The 19,783-nt window shown below is 39.3% G+C and overlaps 1 protein-coding gene across 3 annotated transcripts in view; it reads left to right on the forward strand.

The window, feature by feature from the left end:
• LOC115224406 (RING-type E3 ubiquitin-protein ligase PPIL2) overlaps positions 1-19,520 on the forward strand; it is a 31,722-nt gene extending 12,202 nt beyond the window's left edge. Inside the window, exons 7-21 of one of the 3 annotated variants that reach the window (XM_036513386.1) lie at positions 882-971; positions 1,483-1,558; positions 2,772-2,872; positions 3,888-3,935; positions 5,266-5,341; positions 6,175-6,281; positions 7,275-7,364; positions 9,416-9,449; positions 10,746-10,863; positions 12,235-12,291; positions 14,807-14,876; positions 16,745-16,807; positions 17,342-17,490; positions 18,815-18,953; positions 19,068-19,520. In XM_036513386.1, coding sequence (XP_036369279.1) covers positions 882-971; positions 1,483-1,558; positions 2,772-2,872; positions 3,888-3,935; positions 5,266-5,341; positions 6,175-6,281; positions 7,275-7,364; positions 9,416-9,449; positions 10,746-10,863; positions 12,235-12,291; positions 14,807-14,876; positions 16,745-16,807; positions 17,342-17,490; positions 18,815-18,911 — 1,176 coding nt within the window. In that variant the 3' untranslated portion in view covers positions 18,912-18,953; positions 19,068-19,520. Of the gene's footprint in view, positions 1-881; positions 972-1,482; positions 1,559-2,771; positions 2,873-3,887; positions 3,936-5,265; positions 5,342-6,174; positions 6,282-7,274; positions 7,365-9,415; positions 9,450-10,745; positions 10,864-12,234; positions 12,292-14,806; positions 14,907-15,376; positions 15,401-16,744; positions 16,808-17,341; positions 17,491-18,814 lie in introns of those variants that run through there. The other 2 variants (XM_029795305.2, XM_036513387.1) reach the window with 2 other exon arrangements.
• Positions 19,521-19,783: the final 263 nt, after the last annotated feature.

The following is a 19,783-nucleotide window of genomic DNA, read 5'->3' on the forward strand; positions in this document are numbered from 1 at the left end:
ATTAACTTTCTTACTGGTAATGCCTTTCTCTATGTATGTGCACAAATATAATTCTTTTCCCCTAATAAATTGCACTTCGTATTTGGGGCCCCAATGATGATATGAGGTATTATTCAGGGATTCAACTATGTGTCCACTACATCTTGTAGCAGAAACAGCTATAAGCAAATGAAGTTCATAAGATAGAAGTCTTTCCCTTTGTCATCTCATGTGCGTGTATATATATATATATAACTTATAAAATAAGGGCAAAAGAAAAATTCTAATGCCAAATATGCCGAAAAAAAGACAAAATTGTCAATAACCATCAGCATGTTTCGAGACACATACATTATAATGGTTTATTGACAATTTTGTCTTTTTTTCAGCATATTTGGCATTAGAATTTTTCTTTGCCCTTATTTTATAAGTTATTTATAAATTTAACCTTTAAAGGTATTTTTTGATATGCTGGCCATTGATAAAATTTTTTTTTAGAAAAAAATTTTTATCCTACATTAGTTATATATATATATAATATTTTGGACTAATGGGTATATGTTGCTTAGTGTGTTGAGTAGAACACTGGCACAGTTTGCATTACCTGGTGTCCTCCGCATTTGGGGTATATTTCCATTGGATCTACCTCAGGAATTCTGCAGTGTTTGCTCATTGTTCTTTGCTAGAAGTTTTTTAAAACAGCATTTTTAAACACTATTTTCTACACTAGAGTGTATCATTGCAAAATAAAAGTGGGGTGCATTGCCTCCTTTTGGCCACCCCATCATTGCCCTATCTTCTTTCAACGTCCCCCTGAATTTTTCCACCATCCCCAGTGAGGCAATACCACCCACTTTGGAAACCACTGTTTTATATAATTTTTGTTCTTCTCTTTGAAAAAGGCAGTGCAACAGCTGAACATTAAAACATCAAATTTTCTGGACTTAATGACCAGTGAACCTTTCACACGTCAGGACCTTATTACTTTACAGGTAAATATAGAGATACATGACTTGTTTCAAGAGGAGCAGGGAGAAATGGGTTAGAGGAGGTGGTGGTGACCGCAATTACAGATGTGTACCCTGTCCCCTCAATTTTATCATAACTTTCTAAAAAAAAATGGATATTTTTTATAAAATTTTCTACAGATATCTTTAAGATTATTTCAGAATTTGATGTAAGAAAAAATTATAGGTGTGCAATGATAATTTAACAGACTATATGAGGAAACAAACTCAAAATGTGTGAATTATCCACCCCACCTCAAGTTTTTATTTTTAATCAAAGTCTGACATAATTATAATCTAGAAGGCTCATTCCAGAAGTTTTGAGAGTTTTACAAGAGAGACAATCATTAATTTCAAAGAAAAGCAGGACTCTTATCTCCTTCAAATTAGGATCCTCTGACTGTAATGTACACGCCCTGCCTGATATACTTTCTCTTCAATATGTTCCACGTCTATTTGATATACAACTTGTTTACTCTTTTCTCTCCTTTTCCAGGACCCGTTACATCTGAATAAATTTAACATTTCTGAATTCTTCTATTTGAAGAATGATATGAAAGTTATTGATGAAGGTAAGCTGTCTATATATGTGTACAAGCATGTGTGTATATGTGTGTGAGTGATCAGGCTCAAAAGAAGCTGGGGTTGGTCTGTTTTAGCAAGACTTATGTAGTGAAATTGATAAAAAAATCTTTATACTCCCTACCCCAATGCTGTTGACTGTTCACCAGTACATCATGAGTGTCTTTTTGGTCAGCTGAAAGCAGTTTTGGCACAAACCTGGCAAATATCCAGTGCTAATGGACTGAACTGAACCATAGCTAATCTGCATATCGTCTGATAACTCACGGATGGTGATTCGATGATTTCACCACACAGCTGCATGCATGCCTATAATGTTTCCCTCAGTTCTGCAGATTGCAGGTCTCCCAGAACGTTCGTCAGTATTGACATTTTTTTTTGGCCATCTTGGAAACATCCGTACCACTCGTACACTTGAGTGCAGCTCATGCACTCCTCTCCATACACTTTCTGCAACTTTGCGTAGGCCTCTGAGCAGGTATCACCATGATAACTTTCTCTGTCATGGTCAGTGTGACGATCACATGCTACACACCTTCCTTCCAAGCACTGCTGTAAACAGCGAAAGTGATCTAGGTCAATCTGTGCCAAGCAGCTTCACCCTGCATGCTTTAGTTTCATTACTATGGCAACAGTCTGGATACTTATTGATCAGACCTCATATATATTTATTTTGAAATGCATATGCACACATACATAGGAGTGGCTGTGTGGTAAGTAGCTTGCTTACCAACCACACGGTTCCGGGTTCAGTCCCACTGCGTGGCATCTTGAGCAAGTGTCCTCTACTATAGCCTCGGGCCGACCAATGCCTTTTGAGTGGATTTGGTAGACGGAAACTGAAAGAAGCCTGTCGTATATATGTATATATATATGTATGTGTGTGTGTCTGTGTTTGTCCCCCAACCATCGGTTGACAACCGATGCTGGTGTGTTTACGTCCCCGTTACTTAGCGGTTCGGCAAAAAGAGACCGATAGAATAAGTACTGGGCTTACAAAGAATAAGTCCCGGGGTCGATTTGCTCGACTAAAGGTGGTGCTCCAGCATGGCCACAGTCAAATGACTGAAACAAGTAAAAGAGCAAAGAGTATATGCAAATTCACTTGTGTATATATGTATATTTGAAGAAATGCATTCATTCATATCCACAGACATTTTTTCATATTTATATGTTTCATTGTTGTTTTTTTTTCTCTTCCAGAATTAGAACAAGCCAAGAAAGATCCCAAATATCACTTGAAATGTATTAATTCAATTACTAGGGATGCTCTGAAAGAACTTGACGAAGAATATAAAGCAAAGGTCTGTTGTTATATTTGACGGATGTTTTGACATTTTGTGTTGACAACCTGTGCTTTTTATGTTGATGATGATGCTGATGATGATATATGTACACACACACACACGCAGTAAGCATAGTACTTATACTATCGGTCTCTTTTGCTGAACCGCTAAGTTACGGAGATGTAAACACACCAGCATCAGTTGTCAAGCAATGGTGGGGAGACAAAAATAAACACACAAATACATACATATATATATGAATATATACGACGGGCTTCTTTCAGTTTCCGCCTACCAAATCCGCTCACAAGGCTTTGGTTGGCCTGAGGCTAATAGTAGTTTAAGTCCTGAGGTTGATTTGTTTGATTAAAAGGCAGTATTCTAGCTTGGCTTCAGTCAAATGACAAACGATATATATATAAAGTTAATCCAAACAAGAAAACAAAAACAAAAACACAACAACGCAAGGACGTGGAAGAAATAAAGTATTATTGGACGCTCAGGAAAGAAGGGAAGATGGAGGGTTTGACGTTTCGAGTGGAGCTCTTTGTCGGAAACATAGGAGAAGGAAAGATCCCGAGAAGGGAAGACAGGGGGAAAAAAATCGCTAGTGATACAGACGAGGTCACATACTATATATATACATACATCTTCATAGTCATAAAGCGAGACAGATGAGTGACAACCTGGCCACTGGTGGTGGTGTAACACACCATACTAATCATATCTGTCGGGCATGTGGAAGAGAGTGTAATTCGGCAGGAGGACTTAAACGACATGCAAAGGTACATGAAGCCCAGTTACAACTACAGCCGGCTATTACCAGTAAAGGTATTAGTTGCCAATTCTGTACAAGACATTGTAGATCTTTAGCTGGGCTAAAAAGTCACATTCGATGACAGCACCAGTAACAGTTAAGCTTCGTGCAATGGCCATACTCGATAACGAGGGGGCAGCCATAATAAAAAATAATATACATACATACATTTATATGTTAATATATATTTTTAAATATCAACATTCAACATTTCAGGAAACAAAACAAGCTGCCACCACAGGGAAGTTGGATAAGTTGAATTCTGTAAGTAATCTTTTAGTCTTGTATTCTTTTACTAATCCCAGCTTGTAGGTCCTGGTGGTGCTGGGACACTATGGCAAAAAATGAATCTCTTAATGTGTTGGTCAAACCTGAGAAACTCATGCTCTATTGATTGATTTAACCATTTTTAGCCTTTTAATATAGAAGTTTTCTATTTGTTTTCTTCAACACTAGTTAAAATTTTATGGAGATGTACTTGCATAGCGAGTGACTTGATCTGAGATCGTGTGCTGGAACACATAAGATAACAAACACAGCATATGTGATGTGGATGGATGGTGGTGGTGGGTGGGTGGGAAAGTGTTGTTTGGTAAACAGTGGAAAGGAAGGTTCTAAGAAGAGGGAAGATCTCGGGATGTTGATCCTTGTAGATAAGATGTGGGACCCCAATCACACTACCCATGATGGCAGCATGGCCTGTTAGATGTGAATATAATGATAGTGTGGCAAAGAATGCTGGATTAGAATGTGGGTACTTTGTTGATCTGTTGTTTAATCCCAGGTCATTTCTGATCCAGTGATCATAGATTTCCGGCTACTAGAAATAGGAGTCAAACTTCCTTGTCTTTCTGTTTGTAAGGCAAGGAGGTCGACTCCTATTTTTAGTAGATAAAACAAGGACATACACACTTCATCATTTACTAGTACAGAGTTGGACTCTATGGTTGAGTATTGTCAATTATATGGGCACATGTGGAGGCGCAATGGCCCAGTGGTTAGGGCAGCGGACTCGCGGTCATAGGATCGCGGTTTCGATTCCCAGACCGGGCATTGTGAGTGTTTATTGAGCGAAAACACCTAAAGCTCCACGATGCTCCGGCAGGGGATGGAGGTGATCCCTGCTGTACTCTTTCACCACAACTTTCTCTCACTCTTACTTCCTGTTTCTGTTGTACCTGTATTTCAAAGGGCCAGCCTTGTCACTCTCTGTGTCACGCTGAATATCCCCGAGAACTACGTTAAGGGTGCACGTGTCTGTGGAGTGCTCAGCCACTTACACGTTAATTTTACGAGCAGGCTGTTCCGTTGATTCGGATCAACCGGAACCCTCGTCGTCGTAACCGACGGAGTTCTTCCAATTCCAATATGGGCACAGTGTAGTGATGTTGTTGTTATTCAGCCCCAGGTGTGCCCTGGTTTGACTGACTTACGATCAAAGGTAATTCCTGTCATGTGATTTCATTGCTATTTCTACTAGTGAGGAAAACTACTAAGAGTTAGCAGGAAAATCATTTAGAGTTCCTTCCCTACTTGTACTCTGTCTTGTTTTAGGTCTACTACTTCCTCATTCATTTAAATCCCCTTTTTTCAGGCTCACTACTCAACGGGAGCTGTAGCTGCTGCATTTACTTCAACTACATTGGATCCAAACACCCAACACACACCAGGTATGTTGTTGTCATCATCATCATCATCATCATTGTCTTAACAGCTCTCTTTTCCCATGTTTCCATGTTTCCTATTGTTGCCTTTAGACAGAATAAAACTATATAAAAGAAACAGTAACTACTACCGCTAACTCCTAGAGAACTACCATTGGAGTTTCTGAATGTTGCACCTTGAAAAACAGCCACAAGAGATGTAATCCTTTTATCATTGTGCAACAACATGAGTCAAGTCGATTCCATCATGAATCATCATCATCATTTAACGTCCGTTTTCTGTGCTAGCATGGGTTGGACGGTTCGACCGAGGATCTGGGAAGTCAGGAGGCTGCACCAGGCTCCGGTCTGATCTGGCAGTGTTTCTACTGCTGGATGCCCTTCCTAACGCCAACCATTCCGTGAGTGTAGTGGGTGCTTTTTACGTGCCACCTGCACAGGTGCCAGGCGAGGCTGGAAATATTATTATTATTATTATTATTATTATAAAGGCTGCAAGCTAGCCAACCCATCAGTGCATCAAACAAAGTGCCTAGTGATAATCCTTCTGATTCTTTACTTTTGAGTTCAAATTTCTCCAAAATTGGATTTACTTTTCATCCTCTCAGAGTCAATAAAATTAATACCAGTAGAGCATTGGGGTTAATGACTAGATTCCCTCCTCCTAAAATTCTAGATCTTGTGTCAAATGTGAAACCATTGTTATTATTATTATTATCATTATTGTTATTATTATTGTTGTTATTATTATTTCTGAATGTTAACAACTCCGAGAATGAGGTACAAATGTTGTTATTTTTAAAAAAACTTTGTTTTATTTTTCTTCTCAATGTTTGTAGCCATCATCGATGAAGAGGTCCTTATATATGAACGTGTGAAGAAAAAGGGCTACATACGTCTCACAACCAACAAAGGAATCCTCAATTTGGAAGTACATTGTGAAATGGTGAGGCTCTATTAATGTTTTTCTTAATTTCTCATTCCTACTTGTAGACAGCAGCATCATAGGTTACTGCTTTCCAGTCACTTATCAGTGCATCTCTGAGGGTACAAGAAACGAGAGAGTGTCTAGAACAAATATTATTAGCAAATTCACACAATGAAATATCATTTTCCCCTCTCCAGTGTTTTCTAGCTAATATTTAACCCTTTCGTTACTAACCCGGCTGAAACCGGCTCTGGCTCTTTAGTACAATTGTCTGATTTTCAAAAGTTCTGAATTAAAACCTTCCACCAAACCTTAGTTACAATTTATGTCCCTAACTCTGGCTTAATGATAACGATGTTATTTTACTTAATTCTTTGTTATATTTAGAATAATTGGAAGAAACACTGAGCATCTCAAAATAAATTCAGTAACGAAAGGGTTAAAAACCATTGTTTACACACACACATGGTTGTGTAGTAAGAAGTTTGCTTTCCAACCACATGGTTTGGTGTTCAATCCCACTACATGGCACCTTGAGCAAATGTCTTCTACTGTAGCCATGGAACCCAACCTAGGCCCCCATATCTACTGCGTTTGCCGTTGGAATAGGGAGTGGTTAGAGATCACGTGGTCGTTAGCCTCAAATCGCCAGGTCTGGTCGGTGTTTGTGAGAGATGCAGCATTGAGGATGAATGAAACCAGCTCAACCCATCCCGGGTGAATGCTGTCTCAAGACAAGACAAGAAGTAGCCATGGGCTGACCAAATCCTTGTGAGTAGATTTGATTGAAGGAAACTGAAAGAAGCCCATTGCATAAGTATGTATGTATGCATGATTATTCTGTCTCTCAGACATAATGTATATAGACTACAGTATCTAATATGTCCTTCCTGTTGCTTCTAAAAATACTAACATGTGATTTAAGAGAGATTTGACAGCTATTTTTAGCAACCAATTAGAGGCTCCCTCATCAATGCATTTTTTCAATATTAAATTATTTACCATTTTCAGGTACCAAAGACCTGTGACAACTTCATAAAGCTCTGCTCCAATGGTTACTATAAGAATACCATTTTCCATCGGTCAATTCGCAATTTTATGGTAAGATCTCTGTTTTTTTATTTAGTTTTTATCACAGTCGGTCAACAATAGTGGTTTCCAACAGCAATCAGTAACTAGTTTACTCTAAATCCTATGGAAATTGTAACAAGGGAGTGTCAGTATTTCACTGCAGAACAAATATCACGACTTTGTTTAGAGAATAAATTTTCTCACTGGTATTGGTGTATATTCTAGATAGGCTGGATGAGCACTGCACCCTCACCAATTTTCTCTATAATAATTCTTACTACATCAGGATAAAATCTGGTTATAATTTGTTTTTGAATTTGATAATCTCGATACCAGGAAACAAAATATAGTCATGTTGACTTAAATTAATTATTGTGTGGCACGTAAAAAGCACCATCCGATCATGGCTGTTGCCAGCCTTGCCTGGCCCCCGTGCCAGTGGCACATAAAAAGCACCATCCGACTGTGTCCGTTTGCCAGCCTCGTCTGGCACCTGTGCCAGTGACATGTAAAAAGCACCCACTACACTTACGGAGTGGTTGGCGTTAGGAAGGGCATCCAGCCGTAGAAACATTACCAGATCAGACTGGGTCTGGTGCAGCCTTCTGGCTTCCCAGACCCCAGTTGAACTGTCCAACCCATGCTAGCATGGAAAGCGGACGCTAAATGATGATGTATATATCATCATCATCATCATCCGCTTTCCATGCTAGCATGGGTATTACGGAGATGTACTTGCATAGCGAGTGACTTGATCTGAGACCGTGTGCTGGAACGAAAACAATTGCAGCGTGGAAGGTGTTTATAAGCCATTTAAGAAACACAAAAGACTGTTAGATTCACTTCAACATTTAAATTCAATTTGTCAAAATATTTTCGTCGCTTTGAGACCGCGACCTGTTCTCTGACAAAGCTTTGTGCTGCACGAAACTTTAGGGTTAGGGTTAACCTTCCTTTGATATTGCTGCACCTTTTATGTGTCCATAGCCTACACCGGGTACATCATATGGAGTTTCTACTCACGCTTTTTCTACAGATCGAACAGAGCTGTTTACCTGAAGGGGTTTGTGATTTGTCAGCCTTCCCACTTACTAAGACTTTGGTTTTTGCTAGATTAACCCTAAGGCCCTTCGATTCTAGACCTTGCTTCCACACCCTAAACTTCTTCTCTAGTTCTGGCAGCTGATGATGGAGGTACATTGGATTGTTGGTATGGCTGTTTGTGTATATGTGGAATAGTGTTATAACACATGCTTTTGATATAGCTTGCTAACCAACCACATGGTTCCGGGTTCAGTCCCACTGCGTGGCATCTTGGGCAAGTGTCTTCAACTATAGCCCCGGGTCGACCAATGCCTTGTGAGTGGATTTGGTAGACGGAAACTGAAAGAAGCCTGTCGTATATATGTATATATATATATGTATGTGTGTCTGTGTTTGTCCCCCTAGCATTGCTTGACAACCGATGCTGGTGTGTTTACGTCCCCGTCACTTAGCGGTTCGGCAAAAGAGAACCGATAGAATAAGTACTGGGCTTACAAAGAATAAGTCCCGGGGTCGATTTGCTCGACTAAAGGCGGTGCTCCAGCATGGCCGCAGTCAAATGACTGAAACAAGTAAAAGAGTAAATATATATATATATAAATATATGTATCGTTTCATTCTGGAGACTCCTAAGGCAACACTAATGCCAAGCTGTTTCAACCCTTGCCCTTCTCTTGGACAACATTAGGGGTGTGGAAAGAAGAATCCCTCTACAAGTACAACTGCTGGTTTTCCACATAAACCTTCCCAGTCCTGCAAACTCTTTGGAGGCAAATCTGTGGTCTTTTAAAAGAGAAAGTTGCTTGCGATGTCATTTATCTATGTTTAAAATATTCTTTTGAAGAATAAACCTATGCCATAACAAAGATTATGCTATACTTAGTACTACTACTTATGCGATAAAAAATATTTAATTATAGATTAATTGTAAAGTAAGAATTTATTGTAGTAATTGAAAAGTTCAATGCTGCATAGTTGATATATATATATCTGACAGACAAATACCAATTGCATCAATTATTTGTTGTATTTTGCAGATCCAAGGAGGAGATCCAGATGGAACTGGGAAAGGTTTGTTTGTTTTTGTAGTGTGTTATCTTGCATGTATTCCCTTCCCTTCTATACTTACATGTGTGCAAGGTGTTACTCAATGGGACTGAACCCCAAATCCTGTGATTGGGAAGCAAACTTCTTAACCACACAGCCATCCCTGCACCTGTATATAATGGATAGTTATTGCCTGTCTACTAGGGTTTACTGGTCTTAGATTTAAATAATGCATTGGCCACAAGCTCTTCAGCTTTTACCAGTGAGGGCAATTGTGTAATACACCAAACATCATCATCGTTTAGTGTCCGCTTTCCATGCTAGCATGGTTTAGACGGTTCAACTGGGGTCTGGGAAGCCAGGGGCCTGCACCAGGCTCCAGTCTTATCTGGCAATGTTTCTACAGCTGGATGCCCTTCCTAACGCCAACCACTCCATGAGTGTAGTGGGTGCTTTTTACGTGCCACTGGCGCTGGTATCACAACTACAATTTCCATTGATGTTGATTGATTTTGATTTTGATTATGATTTTTTGACCAAAATCAAACGTCATATGAATTAATCAAATAACCCCTTTGATACTGTGACAGCCCATGGTTCTTTTGTACAAACATCCCATTTTTAAAGTGATCTAAAGTAAAATCTCTCATCAAAATTTCATGTTAATTTAATGTTTCAAACAACAGAATAATAATGACAATGTCATTTTAATTAATTCTTCGTTATTTTCAAAATTAATTGAAACAAAAGGCACAGGAGTGGCTGTGTGGTAAGTAGCTTGTTTACCAACCACATGGTTCCGGGTTCAATTCCACTGTGTGGCACCTTGGGCAAGTGTCTTCCACTATAGCCTCGGGCCGACCAGAGCCTTGTGAGTGGATTTGGTAGATGGAAACTGAAAGAAGGCCGTCGTATATATGTATATATATATGTGTGTGTGCGTGTATGTCTGTGTTTGTCCCCCTAGCATTGCTTGACAACCGATGCTGGTGTGTTTATGTCCCTGTCACTTAGCGGTTCGGCAAAAGAGACCGATAGAATAAGTACTGGGCTTACAAAGAATAAGTCCCGGGGTCGAGTTGCTCGATTAAAGGCGGTGCTCCAGCATGGCCGCAGTCAAATGATTGAAACAAGTAAAAGAGAAAGAGTAAAGAATGGCAGTGTATTTCAACAGAATGGTAACAAGAATGCTTTAGTATCAAACCAATCTCTTTTTCTTTTCTGTTCTTCATTCTTCTATTTTTTACTGGCTTTTGTCATCAGTTTCGTTTTTCTATATTTTATTTCCTGTCATTTCGTTCTTTTTTGCTTTCTTCTCAGGTGGAAATTCTATTTGGGAAAAACCTTTCAAAGATGAGTTCAAGCCTAACCTAACACACTCAGGCCGTGGGGTACTGAGTATGGCAAATTCTGGTCCAGATACAAATAAGTCCCAATTGTAAGTTGATACAAAAAAGAATGCATTTAAACACAAACACACTCACACACATATCTAAGGTAAAATAAGTCTCCTGTCTTTGAGTCATTGGACTCATAGTTCTGGTTATCCAGTTTCCATATCTATAAGTGATCAAAATCACATTTTTCCCTGAACGGGATGCCAGCCTGTCACAGGGTTACTCATTCACAACTGAGTAGACTGGAACAATGTAAAATGAAGTGCTTTGTGTAATGAACGCAACACACTGCTTTGTTTGGGAATTGAAACCGCAATCTTATAATCATCACACACACACACACATATGTATACATACCACCAATTGCACTTAAATTTACTTCTTTCTAGGCCCCACTGAGGAAATGACAAAGGACTGGGAGATGTTGTGATTTGCTATACTTGATAAGACACATCAAGCTAGGTAAAATCACTGTCTTCCACGCATACAGGCTTGTCCTTTCAGGTGTTGGTGCCACATAAAATACACCTGTGCTGGTGTTGCATAAATGCACCTGTGCCAGTAGCACATAAAAAGCACCCAGCACATTCTGTTGAGTGGTTGGCGTTAGAAAGGGTCACAGCAGACAGTTGGAGTCTGGACAGCTCTGTGTTAACCAGTTCCATCTAACCCATGCCAAAATGGAAAGTGGATGTTAAACGATGATGATTGATATATATATATACATATATATATATATATATATATATTTCTTTATTACCCACAAGGGGCTGAACATAGAGGGGACAAACAAGGACAGACAAACGGATTAAGACGATTACATCGACCCCAGTGCGTAACTGGTACTTAATTTATCGACCCCGAAAGGATGAAAGGCAAAGTCGACCTCGGCGGAATTTGAACTTAGAACGTAACGGCAGACGCAATACGGCTACACATTTCGCCCGGCGTGCTAACGTTTCTGCCAGCTCGCCTTATATATATATATATATATATATACACACACACACACACATACATACACACACACACACACTACCATACCCTATTACAATTACTCCCACTTAAATTATACTCTTTCTCAACCACTTTCACTTTGTCTCTGTAATCAAATCATTATCCCCAAAGACTCCTTCATTCAATCAAACAGCTGGAAGTCAGAGGACACAAAGTCCGGGTTTTATAGTCGATGGTGGACCTCTGACTTGTTCATTTACCAGTTGCCTAATTCATTGTTTAAGATGTCATATTGCCGTGGTGAATGTGGTTCATTTTCATATTCTTGTTTGGTCTCTCCCACTTAATGGCTTCTCTAAGCATTTTGAACATCTCAATGTACCACTCACTTTTATTGTTTAATGATGATGATGATATATATATATATATATATATATATTTTTTTTCTTTTGCAGCTTCATAACGTTCCGTTCATGTGGCCACCTTGACAACAAACATTCAGTATTTGGCAAGTAAGATAGGCACACTGATTTCTTAATTTTTGTTTAATTACACTGCAACAACCTAGGCTACTGAGAATTTTTTTGTAAAAATAAAATATAGACAATACTTTATGGAACACCATTGGTACAGAAACCAATTATTCGATTGTTCCAATATCTCATCAATCCTGGCCAACTATAACAATGCATGGCTTAAGAAATATTTAACCCTTAAGCATTTAAACTGGCCATATCTGACCAAAATATTCTACCTGTTCTTTGTTTAAGTCAGCAAGATCTGACCTCTCACACCTACCCTACAATGTTCTGAAAATAAACAATCACATCATCAAAATCTCAAAACATCAAAGTAATACATGATTAATTGAAAACAATGTGAAGAAATAGGTTTTTACATTTAATAGAATAATCTGAATGCTAAAGGGTTAAAAAGGAAATTGAATATAATAATTATAGTTCTGAGAAGACCTGTCAAGTCAAGGGAAATCATAGTCGTGGTAACTGGCACCTGTGCTGGTGGCATGTAAAGAACACATTTTGAGTGTTGGGCCTCGTGGAGGCAAAGTAGCGGAGTTCCTTTCGAGTGTTGGGCCCCATGGAGGCAAAGTAGGTGAGTTCCTTTCGAGTGTTGGGCTTGTGGAGACAATGACCAAGACATTTGGTGTTAAGTCATGCTTGAGAAAAAGACCCCTCAAGTCAAGCAAAATTGCAGTTGTGACAGATACCAGTGTCACACAAATGGCATGTAAAAGCACTCATTATACTCTTGGAGTGGTTGTTGCTAGGAAGGGCATTCAGCTGTGGAAAACCATGCCAAATCAAGCTGGAGTCTGGTGCAGCCTTCCCGCATGCCAGCTCAGTCAAACTGTCCAACCCATGCCAGCATGGACAATGGATGTTAAATGATGGTGATGATGATGATGATAGTTCCTTGTGCATATTTTGATCATGCTGGTTTCCTCTTTATATTGTAATCTCACTAGTTTCTTGTGCATATTAAGATTAAAGTTATTTCCTTGAGATCATAGTTTATTTTCCATATACCTTGTAGTCACATAGGTTTCTTGTATGTGCTGTCTGTAGTCATGTACATTTCCTGTGGATGCACTAGTTTTCAGAACAGGTATTGCAGTGTAGTTGAGAAGTTTGCTTCCCAACCACATAGTTTTGGGTTCAGTTCCACTGCATGGCACCTTAGACAAGTATCTTCTGCTATAGCCAGCACACGTACCAGCACACATTCATTTATGCATTTCTTGCATACACATGTACATGTAGTTGTGCATGCATACCTCACACACAAACACAAGACATATATTCACTTGAGCACAAATACATTGTACATATACGTATAGGGGAGGGCGCTATGAGTTGCCAGGGAAAAGCAGGGGACAAAAACTTGCTTAGCCATCATTTAGGAAGCAATGAGGGGTGGGAGAGGAAAGGGGGATTAACTTAACTACTTTTCTTTCTTTCTTATATCTTTATATATAAAAGTGAAGTTGTGCGCTGTCTGTCTCCTACGATTTAGATTCCTAACTACTCCCACATTTTGCGGTGCAGTTTAACCAAAACTGGGTATCTTATAGTCGTGATTCATATCGAGCCCTTCTGGGTATTAACGCGCGTCTACGATGAGTCTACGATTTAAAAAAAAAATTTACCATCATTTTTTTCCATTTTAATGCATATTTTTCGCTATTACATAAGGGAAGTAACTCTCTAAAAATGTCTACGATGAGTCAACGATTTAAAAAAGAATTTACCATAATTTTTTTCCCATTTTTAATGCATTTTTTTGCTATTTTTTGGCTATAACTCTCTAAAAATGCTTATATAGTTATTACCCTTACAAACCCGAGCAACGCCGGGCGATACTGCCAGTTAAAGATACAACTGTGCTTGAGTTGAATCATTTTTAAGATTTTTTTCTTATTTCCTTATCAGCTCTTCATGTTTAGTTTGCAACAGTAGCATTCCTAAACCCATTTCAAGATGTTCTCAGTATCATCATCAGGATGAAGTTTTGATAATAATGGCAGGTTCTTCACTCATTTTGTAGTAGGTTGAAAATGTTCATGGGAATACTCTCTTACTGTTTACTCTTTTAGTTGTTTCAGTCATTTGACTACGGCCATGCTGGAGCACCGCCTTTAGTCGAGGACTTAATCTTTGTAAGCCTAGTACTTATTCTATCGGTCTCTTTTGCCGAACCGCTAAGTTACGGGGACGTAAACCCACCAGCATCGGTTGTCAAGCGATGTTGGGGGGACAAACACAGACACAGAAACACACACATTCAATGATGTGTACATTTATTTTTAACATGGAAAATTAAATGCATTTGCTGCAGGATTTTTTCTTTTTTCTCTCAGTGAACACTTTTTATGTTTGAGTAAGGGAAATTGTTAATGATGTATCTTGAACCTTGCTGCTTCATATGCATATACTACACACACACACACACACACAATTGTACCATTTTGTTAATCTAACATTACAGAAGCTGTTCTTTTTCTCGCAGGGTCGTTGGTGGATTGGAAACTTTGAATAAAATGGAGAAGATTGAGACTGATGATAATGACAAACCTTTGGTAACTAGGATTTCTTTATCTGTCTTCAGATTATAATAATAATAATAATTGTGTACGGTGCTCAGGTGCACTACAACTCATCTAAAGTGTATATATAATCAGGTGTAGTTTCGGCGGATTTCGGAAAGCATGAGGGCCTTAAAGGATGCAGTGTCATGGCAGTCAACAACTGACGCAGGCAGTTTGTTCCATGCTTCAGCAACTCTGAGCGTGAAAAAATGTTTCCGAAAGTCATGGGAGCTGTGCTGTTTTCTGACTTTGTAGGCATGTCCATGTGTGTTGGACACATGGAGATCAAAAAGGTGTTCAGTGTTGTTGTTGGTGAGGTGGTTGATAACCTTGTGGGTGTTTACCAAGTCAGACGCCGGAGCTTCAGTGAATCCATGCCCAGGGAAACAAGGCGCTCAGAGTATGGTAGGTGTCTGATGGAGGGTATGCGTTTGGTTGCACGTCTCTGAACAGATTCCAGGAGGTCAATGTTCTGAGCAAGATAGGGGTTCTTATGCTGACTAATGATCAGAATTGTTCCATATTTCTGGCTTTGGTGTTTGATGCAACCATGATTAGCCACCAGGGTTGCACACCATTGCTATGGTTTTGTTGTCATGCACTCAATGCAAATAGCTGACAGGTGGATTAAAATTTAACATTCTCTTCATCTTCCTAGAAGCATTTTCCATTTAGATAATAAGGAGTGACTGTGTGGTAAGTAGCTTGTTTACCAACCACATGGTTCCGGGTTCAGTCCCACTGCGTGGCACCTTGGGCAAGTGTCTTCTACTATAGCCTCGGGCCGACCAATGCCTTGTGAGTGGATTTGGTAGACAGAAACTGAAAGAAGCCCGTCGTATATATGTATGTATATATATATATATATGCGTGTGTGTGTGTGTTTGTGTGTCTGCGTTTGTCCCCCTAGCATTGCTTGACAACTGATGCTGGTGTGTTTATGTCCCCGTCACTTAGCGGTTTGGCAAAAGAGACCGATAGAATAAGTACTGGGCTTACAAAGAATAAGTCCCGGGGTAGAGTTGCTCGATTAAAGGCGTTGCTCCAGCATGGCCGCAGTCAAATGACTGAAACAAGTAAAAGAGTAAGAGTAAATGTTTCTTAAAGATAACACACTCATTCAATATTATATAAGACAAGTGTGGGTTTATGTATGTTGGTGAAGGGGGCACAGTGATATGATGTGACTTCCCCACATAAACTGCTGATGTATTGTCTTGAAACATATTTTGACTTGTTTTCAATATTTTATTATCAACAACAATTATTGTTCCTAGCAAAATTATGCTTATCTGGTTCCCTAGCCTACATCACTCAACCACCCTTGCCTGGCCCCCGTGCCGGTGGCACATAAAAAGCACCATCCGTTCGTGGCCGTTTGCCAGCTCTGTCTGGCACGTAAAAAGCACCCACTACACTCATGGAGTGGTTGGCGTTAGGAAGGGCATCCAGCTGTAGAAACACTGCCAGATCTGACTAGGCCTGATGAAGCCTTCTGGCTTCACAGACCCCAGTTGAACCGTCCAACCCATGCTAGCATGGAAAACGGACGCTAAACGATGATGATGATGATGACATTAGATGCAGGGCAATTTATTAATACATATACAAATAATATCTTATACTTCTTTAACTATGGTATTTACAGGACCAAGTTCAATTCCATGAAATTCATCTGATGATTGTTGTAGGAATAGTCTTTGATACAGACACGAACTGTAGGTTAACTACTACTGTATCACATAGTAAATATTTTAACTTTTTTACATGTATTATTATGTACTTATATGTTGTTTGTGACAACACTTGCAGCTTATTATCTATATTGTATATATATGTGTATATATTATCTTTGATAGGAAGATATCATAGTTGAAGACACCACAGTGTTTGTTGATCCATTTAAAGAAGCTGAAGAACTGGTAAGCTTTCTTCCATGTATATGTGTGTGTGTGTGTGTGTATAGCATCATCATCTCTCCTGTTACAGTCATGAAAAGGCACATAGTGACTGGAATAGTGCAAGAAAATATAATAAATAAACCTCTGCACAAATTAGCTGATGTGTTATCAAAATCACGCCTTTCTCATCCACGTGATCCCAATTGTCCTCCTGAAATCGTAACTCCACCGTCTTCCAGGTGGTCTTTTCCGCTCGCGTGGGTACCACTCGAGAACTGCATGGGTTCATCCAGAGAGGAGTGGACAGCGTGCTGTGACCAGCGGTGTCAAATGGATGCCTGGTGGACTGGTTGGTCAAGGTGATCAAGGTTATCAAAATAACCTGTTTTTTTTTTTTTATCACAAAACATGCAAACAAGGCATTTGTAAAAACACTGTTTTGAGAAAGACCTGCAAAAAGTTAACCCATTGCCTGCTGTAGATTATGTCATGTTGACTTCTAGCTCTGATGGAAAATATCAGTACTAAGTTGTTGTTCCTTCTGAATGGTTTCAGTTGAAGAAAGAACGAGAAGATGAGATCCGGAAAGATGAAGAGGAGAAAGCCAAACTGAAAAGCTGGAAAGTTGAGAAGAAAAGTAGTGAAGAGAACAACCTTGTAGCTTTTAAACAAGGAGTTGGCAAATATATCAACCCATCCATTCTGTAAGTAGACACTTTCACATCATAAGCATTTTATTGTTTTTTAATGTCCATGTTGCCAGATTTGCAGTCTGACAGAATTTGGTGGGAGATTTTCTACAGTCATATGCCCTTTCTGTCACCAACCCTCACCTAGTTCCATCATCATCATCGTCGTTTAACGTCCGTTTTCCGTGCTAGCATGGGTTGGACGGTTCAACTGGGGATCTGTGAAGCCAGAAGGCTGCACCAGGCCCAGTCTGATTTGGCAATGTTTCTACGGCTGGATGCCCTTCCTAATGCCAACCACTCCGTGAGTGTAGTGGGTGCTTTTTACGTGCCAGACGAGGCTGGCAAACGGCCACGATCAGATGGTGCTTTTTATGTGCCACCGGCACGGGGGCCAGGCGAGGCTGGCAACGGCCACGATCGGATGGTGCTTTTTACGTGCCACCGGCACGAGGCCAGTCGGGGCGAGGCTGGCAAACTCTATTATGATGGCACTCATTTACAACTATTACAAGATCTCAATACAAAGGGACAACTCACACACACACATATGAGTGAACAGACAAACAAAAGAAGGGCACTCAACACATTTATTGGGAGTTACATATTTGTGTGTGTGTGTGTATATATATATATATACAGAGAGAGAGAGAGAGAGAGAGAGAGAGATGGCTATGTGGTTAAGAAGTTTGCTTTGCAACCATATTGTTTTGGGTTCAGTCCCACTGTGTAACACCTTGAGCAAGTGTATTTTACTATAGCCTCAGGCCAACAAATTTCTTGTAAGTGAATTGGGAAACTGTAGAGAACCATTGGACTATTTCATTTTACTTATTCCTCTCAGCTTGTTTCAAATAATTATAGAAGAAACAAAGCGTTAAATATCTTTTCCAGGAGGTGCTATTTAGTCATGACCTGGGTCAATTCTTGTCAAAACTTTTCTAAGTATAACAATATTGTGAAGACTATATTTCCTCTGCTGAAATCTTTGAAGAAAAATTGATTTCATTATTGCATCGTGGAAGGTGTTTGTAAGCCATTTAAGAAACACAAAAGCCGTTCGATTCACTTCAACATTTAAGTTTAATTTGTCAAAATATTTTCGTCACTTTAAGATTTTTGTCAGTGAACAGGTCACGGTCTTCAAACGACGAAAATATTTTGACAAATTAAACTTAAATGTTGAAGTGAATCGAACGGCTTTTGTGTGTTTCTTAAATGGTTTACAAACACCTTTCACGCTGCAATTGTTTTCGTTTCAGCACACGATCTCAGATCAAGTCACTTGCTATGCAAGTACATCTCTGTGATTTCATTATGTTCCTGCTTTATATTTCAGGAAACGTTCTAAAGAAAGTGACACATCAGACGTCTCAAATACAACGAAAAAGAAAACAAAATTATCTACTGGTTTTGGTGACTTCAGCACTTGGTGAAAAACATTGAAATCAGAACATCTCTCTCATCGACTCACTCTGGTTTGTGTTTATATTTTTAATCATATCATTGCTGGATGAGAAATGATAATTATAAACAGTTATAGAGAAAGAAACCAGAAATATATCATGATGAATTTAATTTTGCATTAACAGAAATGCTTATGGTGTCCTGACGAGCTCTGTGAATTGTAGAGAGAAGTTAAATGCCAACCAGTTCCAAGACTCAGTTGGTGATTTCCATAAGAAGACATTTTACTTTCCTTTTGCTAACATCTCTTGGAAAATGCATCAATGCCACAAACCTTCATTTTTCTTGTTCCACTAAATTTATCTTCACAGGTCTTCTTTGTGTGTAATAAATCAATTGTAGTTAATATCTCGATAAAACCAGAACAAGCCAGGCATGCTTGCCTTCAGCCTCCCACACAACTGTATGCAAAGGTGGAAGACTTCAGTGGTGATACAATGATACAGTTGGTTGTATGAGACATTACCCCTTTCTTTCTCCTTCCCTTTCTCCCTCTCATTTTCACCCATTCTCTCTTTCTTTGTCTTTCCCTCTGTCTTCTTCTGTAAATAAAATTATTAATTTGTTTTTTGCCTGTGCTTGTTTTATTTGTTGTTAATTTTTGTAATCCTTAGGAATAGTGGTTGTTAGGTTAAGATACTGGACTATGAACCACAAAGCCATTGATTCTGACCTTACCACAGTGAAGGTGATGGACTACTGAATGGTCATCAGCTCTAGCCCTTGCCACTACCACTATTCTACTGTATTTAACCCTTTAGTGTTTAAACCGGCCATACCAGGCCAAAATTTTCTTCCTGCTTTATGCTCAAACCAGCGAGCTCCGACCTCTCACACCTAC

The sequence above is a fragment of the Octopus sinensis genome, linkage group LG25 (genome assembly GCF_006345805.1).
Source record: "Octopus sinensis linkage group LG25, ASM634580v1, whole genome shotgun sequence".
Lineage (NCBI taxonomy): Eukaryota > Metazoa > Mollusca > Cephalopoda > Octopoda > Octopodidae > Octopus > Octopus sinensis.